Here is a 10,727-nt window from a genome sequence, read left to right on the forward strand (position 1 = left end):
GTTTTCAGGAGTTCAGCATTGCCGAGGACAGGCAGAAAGAGCTGATTGACAGGCTGGCACCTCAAAGTCTGGGGACCATATCAGGGGTACATAGCATGATGCCCATGCAAATTTGCTTACAAACTGAGGGAAACAGCTTAAATGCAAGAAAAATAAGGCATGGAAAACATTGTATTTGGTAGCAAATGACATCATGTGAACAGTCCTTCATTATAGTCAACAAAAATCTTTCAAGAGATAGTCATGGTGCGGGGAAACAAAGCCTCTACTCAGGGCGACCTTCCGTTTGAGAGCAGGTATTTTTGGGGGGGTTCTTATTGGAGCCAGCTGAAGTCATGACCAAGGCAGCTCTTGCGAAGGAGATTACTCATCCGTGCGGGGAGGGGGGATTGAACAGTCTTCTTCAGAACTAAGCCTGTTCAGCAGCTGTTGAAGCTGGTGCTTTTTAGTTGGAGAATATATCCCTCCGGATGGGACTGGGTGAGCCCTGTCTTTTAAATGAACCTTCTGTTTCCAGACTATCCTGATCCAGATCACTCCACTGAATGGTGATGGATAGTTTGGTCAGACCAAGTTGGCGCCAATTACATGACCCCTACCTGAAAAGGGCTGCAACCATGGGGCCCTAACAAAACCAAAGATAGAAAAATGGGATAAAACACAGAGCTGTACATCTGAGCAAAGGCGAATAGCCAAAACCCAAAAAAGCCAAATATCTATTCAGCTTTTTCGGGAATCGCCTATTCGGCTTCAGGCAGATCCCCAGGTTTTAGAATTCTGTTGACCCAAAACCCGAATATTGCCAAAACGGCTAATTTCAGGTTTATTTTTGGTTCGGGTATATCAATATGCACAACCCTAGTCTAAACCAAATATGGGCAGTTCCTCTAAAACAGGGGTGGGGAGCCTTTTTCCTGCCAAGGGCCATTTGCACATTTATAACATCATTCGGGGGCCATAACCAGGTGTAGATCTCCTGGCGGGGGGGAGGCTAGGGTTGCCAGGTCTCCAGCCACCATCTGGAGGTTGGCAACCCCAGGGGAGGCCACGCAGAGAAGGCCTGGAGGGCACCCCTGCTCCCCCCCGTCCTCCCCCCAGGCGGGAGGGCAGCCAGCAGTTGGCCCAAGCAAACGAGCCAAGGGAGCGCAGCCTGCAGCCAATTCCGCAGGGAAGGAAGGGAGGAAGGAAAGAAAACAGAGAAAGAGGAAAAGGGAGGGAGGGGAAAAGAGAGAGAAAGGGAGAAAGAAATGGAGAGAGGGGGAGAAAGAAAGAAAAGGACGGAGGGAGACAGACAAAGAGACAGAAAAAGAGGGAGAGAGGGAGAGAAAGGAGAGTGACAGAAAAAGAGGAAGAAAAGAAAGAAAAGCCTTCCCCCCCACACACACACCCGCGCACACCGGCCCCACGTGACCAGGCCCCAGCCTCCACACCTCACACACACACACACACACACACACGGCCCCGGAGCTCCCGAGGGCCACGGAAAATGTCCTCGGGGGCCGCATATGGCCCCCGGGCCTGAGGTTCCCCATCCCTGCTCTAAAAGCAGAGAATGTGTTCAGTTCCTGACACTGGTGTAGAAACCTAGCAGCAAAGCTTTGGCTCTGGTTCCATACATCTGAAGAGAATCCTCTTTTGAATATAACAGCCAGACTGCAAGAGGGATGTTTACTGCCCTCCTCCAAAGACGCATTGGGGGATTCCCCTACAGAGCAATTTGAGCATCACAGATACGAAGTAGGTTTCTAAAATTACCACAAGACTGGTAGCAGATCTGGGATTACTCCTGAGAACTTCTTCGTTTGTTTTCAGTTTCACATTTCACTGCCTCCAGGGATGCAAGGGAAATTCATTCCACATCTTCATCCACTGTTGGCTTTCAAGGCAGCATTAAAATCAACACCGCCACTTTCTGTTCTCTCCTTCCTTCCACGTTTCCGTAGCCTATTTCCCCAGACATTCCGTTTGCTTCTCTGTGCTCCACTTGCCTGCCAAGCTGTGGGAAGCAAACCGTTGTTTGGCACCAGCCATCCCTCACTCCCCAATCTAAACAAGTGGAAACAGTTTGTCCGCTCCAGAACCTCATGTCAGGCGTTCTCCGGCTTTTCCTTAAATAACAGAAGAGATACAGTAAACCTGCTGATGCTGCTGTTCTGTCCTCAGCCTGAAGCATAATTGATTTCTCTTAGCCCTGCATTCCCCCGCTCCTCAGCCAGGAATATGAGAAGAAACCAACGAAGTCTTCAACTACAGTTCCTAACCAGCCAGAACTTCACCCACTGTTGGATTGGAAACTGCAAAGCCAAAAAAACGAATGCATACATACTTTGCAGAGACATGTGCTCTAAGCATCACACTGGTACATGTGGCTTTATTTCCACCCTAACATGAGTATGCTTATGAGAATGCTGTTTAGCTCTTTACTGGGAGATGCCAAGAGGTAACTGGCACCATTTTGTAGAATGCATCTGAGACAGTGAGTGTGTGTGTGTGTGTGTGTGTGTGTGTGTGTGTGTGTATGTGTGTGTGTGTGTTTTGGTTACCACTGAAGATAAGCTCTGCAGAAGTCAAGCTGAACAACACATGAGTGTGTTATACTTTTTGTTACGCTACTGCCCTATTCAATGGGGAATGGTGTGTGTGTGTACAAACTGCATCTGCAACATGCATTCAACAGTCTTTACAGAATGCTACAAGATGTAGTGCTAGGCATGTATGACCCCCCCTTCCAACCCCCTCAATATCCCACTCACTCAGCCTGGCCGTATATGCTGAGGGGAAAAGCGTTGGCCTGAGTATATTTATGAGGAGATTATTTATTTCTCCTCCAGTCCCACACCCTTATTTACCTCAGTGAGAAATAGGAGACAAGAGGCTTTTCAACTTAAACAGAGAAAACAGGGAAGTTTATTAAAGAGAACTTACAGAGATAGGTTTTCAAGGAAAAGGCAGAATATTTTGGAGGGAAAACTCAGAGTTAGATTGATACAAGCAAGATTACTTCAGAGATATGGCTTAGAGATGTTCCCTTTACTCAAGTTACTTTCAGTTCTCAGTTCTCAAACTTAGTTCTATCTCTCAGAACTATTATTCAGACGTTCAGACTCTCAGTCTGTCGTTCAGCTTCAGCTTTAGTTCTATCCCTTAGAACTACTATTCAGATTCAGCTTTCAAAACTGCCATACAGCTTCAGACTCTCAAAACTCTGTCCCCAGCCTAGCTCTCTCCAACTACCCCACCTAAGTGGCTGTAATTCTCCACACCTTCCTGCTACTGGAATAGCTCTACCTCAGAGACTAATTCCCCTTGTGACTTGAGAACGGGCCCTCTCTAACCCAATTCGCACTCCTGTCATTCCCACAGGTTGTGTGTGTCAATAGCTTTGGCTTTCACTGAACCCTCAGGTTCACAGAGTATAGTCTGGCTTCCGCTTGGTCTTGCTACCAAGCTCTGAATCTCACACAGCCCTCTCTAGCTGGTCTCAAGCTTCCACTACTTTCTCAGCCTCCTCTCAGGCTGGGTCCCAAGCTTCAAATCCTATCACAGCCCTCCTGTCAGGCTGGGTCCCAAACTGCGAATGCTTTCTCTGTCTCTCCCAGCTCAGAGTGTCAGCTCTCTGGCTCCGTCCACTCTTGCTCTGTCACCTCTTGCTGCTGGTTAACCCCTTATCCGTCACAGCGTGCCACTAAATTGGTCCGCTAAAGAAACCAGTTACTGCCCCGGGATCTAGGCACCAGTCATCACTGATCCCCACCGTGGAAACGGCTTTCAAGACAGAGGACCTGAACTCCATATGTTTTGGTTGGGAAATCTTGGTTTGCCCAAGCAGGAGAAAAAGGTGGGGAATGCGGCGGCAGAAACCTGATGCTGCAGAATGTTGTACAATGCAAGTACCAAATTCCAGCTTTTACTGTTCCTTCCCGGAATTTTTTTCTGTTCCTCTGCACATAGAGCAGGTGTCACTGGGGGCGTGGAGTAGGGGAGGCAACTGAATTCCCTGCATTGTGCAGGGGTTTGGACCAGATGACCTTTGGGATCCCTTCTAGTTCTCTGATTCTCTTCTAGCTCTGATTCTAGTTCTCTGGGGGAGGGGTTGTGGCGCAGTGGTAGAGCATCTGCTTGGCATGCAGAAGGTCCCAGGTTCAATCCTTAGCATCTCCAGTTAAAGGGACTAGGCGAGTAGGTGATGTTAAAGACATCTGCCTGAGAACCTGGAGAGCTGCTGCTGGTCTGAGTAGACAATACTGACTTTGATGGACCAAGGGTCTGATTCAGTATAAGGCAGCTTCATGTGTTCATGGCCATTTTTGCATGGTAATTAGCAGCGCGTTCCAGGCTGAATTGCCCTGCATATTTTTTTAAAATTTTGCACGCTGAACCGTCATTCCGGAAGTGACCGCGAAGCTGGCGCATACCTGCTTTGCATTACTAAAGAGCCCACTTAACACGACCTTTGGTGTTTGCCGCGAAGAATCCCCCTCAAGGAACAATGCAAAACAACAGAGGCGCGTTAGCTATACATATGCTAATGGCTATGCAAACAGGAACAAAGGAGCAGGAGAGTGGCGGGAGTGGAACCTCTCGTTTTGCAAAGGGATTTTTAAAGTCGCATTTTAAAAAAGAGCTTTGAGCGAGCATCAAAATTGACCATGCAAAAATGGCCCGTGTGATTCTTCTCTAAAAATGCAATGCAAACCGAACGTTTACATAGTCAGAGAAAAGATTCCACCCTCCTCTCTTTTGTTTGCTGTGCTGGTTTTCTATTTGCAGGAATCTTTGAACACGCATTTCTCCACCAGTCTTAAGCGGTGCGGTCTCTTCCACCGCTTCACGAGTCTGCCACCGCATTCTTCTGCGCGTGTGAACTGGGCACGGGATCTGGGACGTGGGTGGGTGCGTGGGGGGCTTGAATAAGAGAGCGGGATTCGGAGCAGCAGGGCTTTGAAATCCGTGCAATGTTTCCCTTTGCGGAGGAAAGAGTTAACGCGGCAGAAACGCAACACTCCCTGCCGATCCCAAACCCAGCAAGGGGACGGGAGGGAGAGAAGGGAGGAGGAGGAGGAGGAGAGGCTCCGCCAGGCTGGGCACCAGAGCCGGCGGTTGGAGGCGCCTTTGCCAACAGCAAGCTATTAACGCAATGGGACTCCAGGCTGGCTCCGCTAGCAGAGGCTCTCCAGCGCGCCGGAGGGCTTAGCCAGCCGGCAGAAGAGCTGCAAAGGATCCCGGAAAGGCTGGGAAGCGGCGCGTCTCCTCTAGGGTGAGCCCGATGGGCGACGTGGCCCAGGGGGTGGGAATGGGAGCCTCGCCCTTGATGCCCCCCCCCCGCTTCTATTGCAGCCCCTCTAGAGCGCCCTGCGTTGGGAAGCCTGCAAAACTCGAGCCAAGGCGTAATTAATCAAACGCACATGCCTTCGCGGCCCCCCCCCCTTCCTTTCTCCTCTTCCACTTTCTGCAAAGTTTGCAAAGTTTGCCTTCAAAGCACTCTGCAGACTTCCCAGGGGGGGATGCGGGGGATTTTGCTCTCAGATGCAAGGGGGCAGCTACACCCGAGGGAGGGCAGAAGTTAGCTCCTGTTAGAGAACTGCAGAAGCTGCCCAGAGGTAGGTACGTGTATTGACTGCTAGAAGAGTGGTCCCCTTTCCCCTTTCAGAATAAGAAAGAAAGAAAGAAAGAAAGAAAGAAAGAAAGAAAGAAAGAAAGAAAGAAAGAAAGAAAGAAAGAAAGAAAGAAAGAAAGAAAGAAAGCCCTGCGGAATTCAACGTGTCTTCTAATGATTTGCTCACTCAAACAATGGGACTTTTCTGTGAATGCTGGGTTTTGACGTGTGGGTTTTGTTCTGCTTTTGCTCTGATTATTATTGCCCCATTATATCGAACACAAAACTGAGGCAGGTTGTCCCATTAAGGCATCTGGCTTTGGGGTTGTGCTTTCAAGCTACATGGACATTGCTTGGATTGCTAAATTGCACTTCTACTTTGGAATTAAAATGTAGGCTATTAACAGTGCAATCCTAAACAGAATCAGTGAAGTCTGGGTTTAGAAAGGTGTGACTCTGTTTAGGATTGCACTGTCAACCTGTGTGTTAAATGCCGTCAAGTCGCTTCCGACTCATGGCGACCCTATGAATCAATGTCCTCCAAAACGTCCTATCTTTGACAGCCTTGCTCAGATCTTGCAAACTGAGGGCCGTGGCTTCCTTTATAGAGTCAGTCCATCTCTTGTTGGGTCTTCCTCTTCCTGCTGCCTTCAACTTTTCCAAATGTCAACCTACACGGTGGAATTTCTGTGCAGCAGTGCTTTCTGAAAGACTTAAGTTCTAATGATTAAATGTTAGGGACAAACTGGTGCTTCCAAGAGTCCCTTCATTTGAACATTGGAGTTGGCAGTTTAATAAGGGTACAGTTTTCTTCCACGAAGGTCTACATGTTTTTGTGTTTGTAGCTGTTTCAGAAGTATCTTGAAGGTATATGTATTGGTCCTATTTACTAAATTGGGCTATTCACTGTGACCCACTGCCAAATGAATTTAGGGCCTAACAGAACAAGGTATTGGAGATCTTCAGAGCATTTTACAAAGACAGGCCTATTTTTCCCCCTCCAGGCACAGAGATTGGGGCAGGGCATCACTTTCAATTGGCAAAAGTGGGTGGAAGTGGATGGTTTATGGCTTTCTCCTCATGCAGTAGCTGCTCTTTGACTGGAAATACACTGGGGCGATTTCATCACAGATCTCCCAGTGTCATCCAGCCAGGCCCTAAGTCTCAGGCTACACAATATGGTGCCCCATAGCTTATGCCTGGGCATAAATGGCCACTTTGGCAATTGGACTCTATGGCATTGAAGTCCCTCCCCAAACCCTGCCCTCTGCAGGCTCTGCCCCAAAAACCTCCTGTTGGTGGCAAAGAGGGACCTGGCAAGCCTACTCCCCATGCCATTTTCACAACCCTAAATGGTCTGGGGCACAATTTGCCTTGTTGCTGGGCTCTACATGTGCTGATAGGCTACACATGCAGTCTCCTCTTCCCCCGACACTAATATCCACATCTATAGTTGAGGGTATCAGAGTAATCATCCCAAAAGCAGGGATGAATTCAGACTCACATATACCTCTCCTTATGGGCACATTAACCCTGACCTGGATGGCCCAGGCTAGCCTGATCTCATCAGATCTCAGAAGCTAAGCAGGGTCAGCCCTGGTTAGTATTTGGATGGGAGACCACCAAGGAAGTCCAGGGTTGCTGGGCAGAGGAAGGCACTGGCAAACAACCTCTGTTAGTCTCTTGCCATGGAAACCCCCAAAAGGGGTCGCCATAAGTCGGCTGCAACTTGAAGGCACTTTACACACACACACACATGGGCACATTACTATAACTGATGCTGTACCTGTTTCCTACCAGCGGGTGGGGAAGAAATAAGTGTTTTTATATCTATGGCACATTTTCTGACATCACACTACAGTAATATAGCTACTACCATTTTTTTAAGCTGGCAAAAAGCCCTTTAGGGGCAGGGAATGGCAGGCACAAGGGGTATCAAGGAAAGCACAAAGAATATCCTTGTATGGACGCTCCTTTCTGCTGCAAATGCCTCTGGGTTCCCAGCAGCAATGAGGGCACAGTGAGGAATCATCGCTATGTGGATGCCGCCTAAGATGGAGCCATGGAGCTTCATGGCACAGGATCTGACCCTTTCTTCTCACCCCCATTGTTGGTGCCTTGATTCTCCTTTTCCTCTCTTCCAGGTCATTATGGAAACCGTGCCGAGGCGAGTCCAGTTGGCTTTCCTTGTGTTGCCACTGGTGGTGTTTGGGGCTCCCAGGGATGAGTCCGGCCCCCAACCGTTCACAGCAACCCTGAATGGCTGCAGGCGTTGCTGTGACTCATTGGATGCCCCCGGCTCCTCGGAGACCAGTCCCGGCACAAGCAGCCCTCGCTTTGTACCGTATGTAATGCCAGAGGTCCGTCCGTATATCAACCTCACCATTCTGAAGGGTAAGTGCACATTTCCCCTTGCCTCCCTTCTCTATCCTCACCCCAATGTGGGGGAAGGAATACATAAGGAGAGAAACATGGCCACTCATGGGGGGAGAGAGCATAGATGCCTGAGGGATGTGAGAGCTGCAAAGCATGTGAAGAAGAAGAAGAGCTGGTTTTTATATGCTGACTTTCTCTGCCACTTAAGGAAGAATCAAACTAGCTTACAATCACCTTCCCTTCCCCTCCCCACAACAGACACCCTGTGAGGTAGGTGGGGCTGAGAGTGTGTGACTAGCCCAAGGTCACCCAGCTGGCTTCATGTGTAGGAGCAGGGAAACCAACCTGGTTCACCAGATTAGTGTCCGTCACTCATGTGGAGGAGTGAGGAATCAAATCTGGCTCTCCAGATTAGAGTCCACCGCTCCAAACCACCACTCTTAACCACTACACCAAGCCGGCTCCTATCGAAGATCCACTTGCTGCTCCCAAGCCACAATTTGAACACCCTTATTACACTTTCATTGGACGCGGCTTTCCCTGGTCTCTCTGTGCTTCTCCTTCTCTATGTTTTCAAGTATTTAATCTGGGCCAGAGTTGCTGTGGCTGGTACCTGTGGCCCCTGGCTTGGATCCACTGGAGTGTTTCCACAGATGAAAGGTTTCTGTCCCATGGAGCAGGACTTTCTCACCTCACCAGCTGAAGCCCAAAATACCCCACCCCCCGACATGCTGTTCTTGGAGGTCTCCAGTTCTCCAGAAGCAGCATTTGGGGTAGGATTTTAAGCAGCAGCAGGGATGCAGGAGGCAAGAAAATCATGTTCTGTGGGAGGAAATCCTTCAGTCTACGGAAACGCTCTGCTGCTTCCAAACCCCTGCCTTGCATTCTGCTCCCCCCTCCAAACACACCGCTGGCAGCTGTGGCGGCCTTTTACCATGGCTGCCAAGAGGGCTCTTGAAGCATGTAAGCACACCATGGGACAGGGTTTCCAGGCCACCCACAAGCTGTTGTTATCCTGAGATTCTGCCCACAGCCCCTTTTTTCCCTCTCTCCACAGGAGACAAAGGAGATCAAGGAGAGCCTGGAATCCCTGGGAAATGGGGCAAAGAAGGACCCCCCGGTGAACGGGGAGCTCAGGGCCCGAAGGGGAACAAGGGACAGATGGGTGCCCCAGGGGATCCTTGTAAGCACCAGTATGCCGCCTTCTCTGTGGGCCGTAAGAAGGCCCTTCACAGCAGTGAGGGGTACCAGGCCTTGATCTTCGACACCGTCTTTGTGAATCTCTACAGCCACTTTGACATGTTCAAGGGCAAGTTCTACTGCTACGTGGCTGGCCTCTACTTCTTCAGCCTCAACGTCCACACCTGGAATTTCAAGGAGACCTACATGCATGTCATGCGCAACGACCAGGAGGAAGTCATCCTTTATGCCCAGCCCAGCGACCGCAGCATCATGCAGAGCCAGAGCCTGATGCTGGAGCTGCGGGAGAACGACGAGGTCTGGGTGCGTCTCTACAAGCGGGAGCGCGACAATGCCATCTACAGCGACGACGTGGACATCTACATCACTTTCAGCGGCTACCTGATTAAGCCCAGCCTCGAGTAACTCCTTTCCTTCCGAGCGCTTCTGCCGCTGCCCATGCCCTCGCTTCACTGCCTGCAACTGCTGCAAAGCGCACACAGAAGAACCGGAAGGGCTTGGGCGTTTGGGAGACATTTCTAGAGAATGCGGTGCTGGGAGAAGAGCCGATGCTCCCTTTCTGGACAGAAAGGTGTCATTTGTTCCAAGCAGAGTTTCCTGCTGACTTTTGTAGCCCTGCTCGCTTTGGAGGAGACCCTGAAGTTAAGAGTAGGGATTTTCAGGTGACCTGAATCCTTCTCACTTACTGTCTCAGGCTTTGCCTTGCTTGACGGTTGTTGATACACAGATGTTCTAGCGATCATTTCCTAATCAGTAGCACTCCTGTTTGTGCAAAGGGGGGGGGGAGTTTTACCTGTTGAGTTGAACTGTCTAAAGCTAGTTAAGTCTTTGTATAGTTTCCAAGCCACATAATAGCAGCCCACAAGGTGCTTGACAGCAAATCTGTTTTTGCAGCAAAAAAAGCAGTCTGTCCAGACCCTGATTGGCTGCCATACATGGCAGGTCACAAGTTGTGCAGGCCTCATCTTATCAGATCAAATCAGATCAAGCTGCCAACTTGGAAGGCTTTAAGGGGGGACTGGACATGTTCATGGAGGAGAGGGGTATTCATGGCTACTAGTTAAAATGGATACCAGTCATGATGCATACCTATTCTCTCCAGGATCCGATGAGCGTGCTTATTATATTAGGTGCTTTGGAACACAGGCAGGATGCTGCTGCAGTTGTCTTGTTTGGGGGCTTCCTAGAGGCACCTGGTTGGCCACTGTGTGAACAGACAGCTGGACTTATGCTCTTATGACTTGATGGGTCTTGGTCTGATCCAGCATGGCTTTTCTTATGTTCTTAAGTTGAGTTAGCCAATCTCTGTGCGGGTATAGGCCCATCCTCCATGAACTAATAACCATTTACAATTGTGTAAGGTCACTGTTAGAATTTGCTCCAGTTGACAAATAAGTTAAAAATCCGTGTGGTGCACTTTGCATTGTTACGGGGTGGGGGTGGGGAAGGAACTAGAAGGGACCTAAAGCTCATCCTGTTTAGGCTTCATGTTCTGATGCAGTTGGCTAGATTGAAACCTAGAAATCTTCTGTACGCTGCTCTCTTCAAGGCCAGA

General features: G+C 49.5%; 1 protein-coding gene across 1 annotated transcript; it reads left to right on the plus strand.

Moving 5' to 3' along the window:
- Positions 1-5,203: 5,203 nt before the first annotated feature.
- On the plus strand, positions 5,204-9,577 carry C1QTNF6 (C1q and TNF related 6). The gene is made up of 3 exons (XM_056847238.1): positions 5,204-5,257; positions 7,741-7,990; positions 9,030-9,577. Exons 2-3 carry the CDS (start codon positions 7,747-7,749, stop codon positions 9,575-9,577), a joined length of 792 nt encoding a protein of 263 aa, XP_056703216.1. The 5' UTR covers positions 5,204-5,257; positions 7,741-7,746.
- The last annotated feature ends 1,150 nt before the right edge of the window (positions 9,578-10,727 follow it).

This window comes from Euleptes europaea, chromosome 3 (assembly GCF_029931775.1).
Source record: "Euleptes europaea isolate rEulEur1 chromosome 3, rEulEur1.hap1, whole genome shotgun sequence".
In the NCBI taxonomy this organism is placed as follows: domain Eukaryota; kingdom Metazoa; phylum Chordata; class Lepidosauria; order Squamata; family Sphaerodactylidae; genus Euleptes; species Euleptes europaea.

Coding starts and splice junctions, on each gene's coding strand:
- C1QTNF6 (XM_056847238.1), top strand. CDS start 7,747: ATGGAAACCGTGCCGAGGCGAGTCCAGTTGGCTTTCCTTGTGTTGCCA. Junction 7,991..9,029: donor CAACCTCACCATTCTGAAGG/GTAAGTGCACAT, acceptor CTCTCTCCACAG/GAGACAAAGGAGATCAAGGA.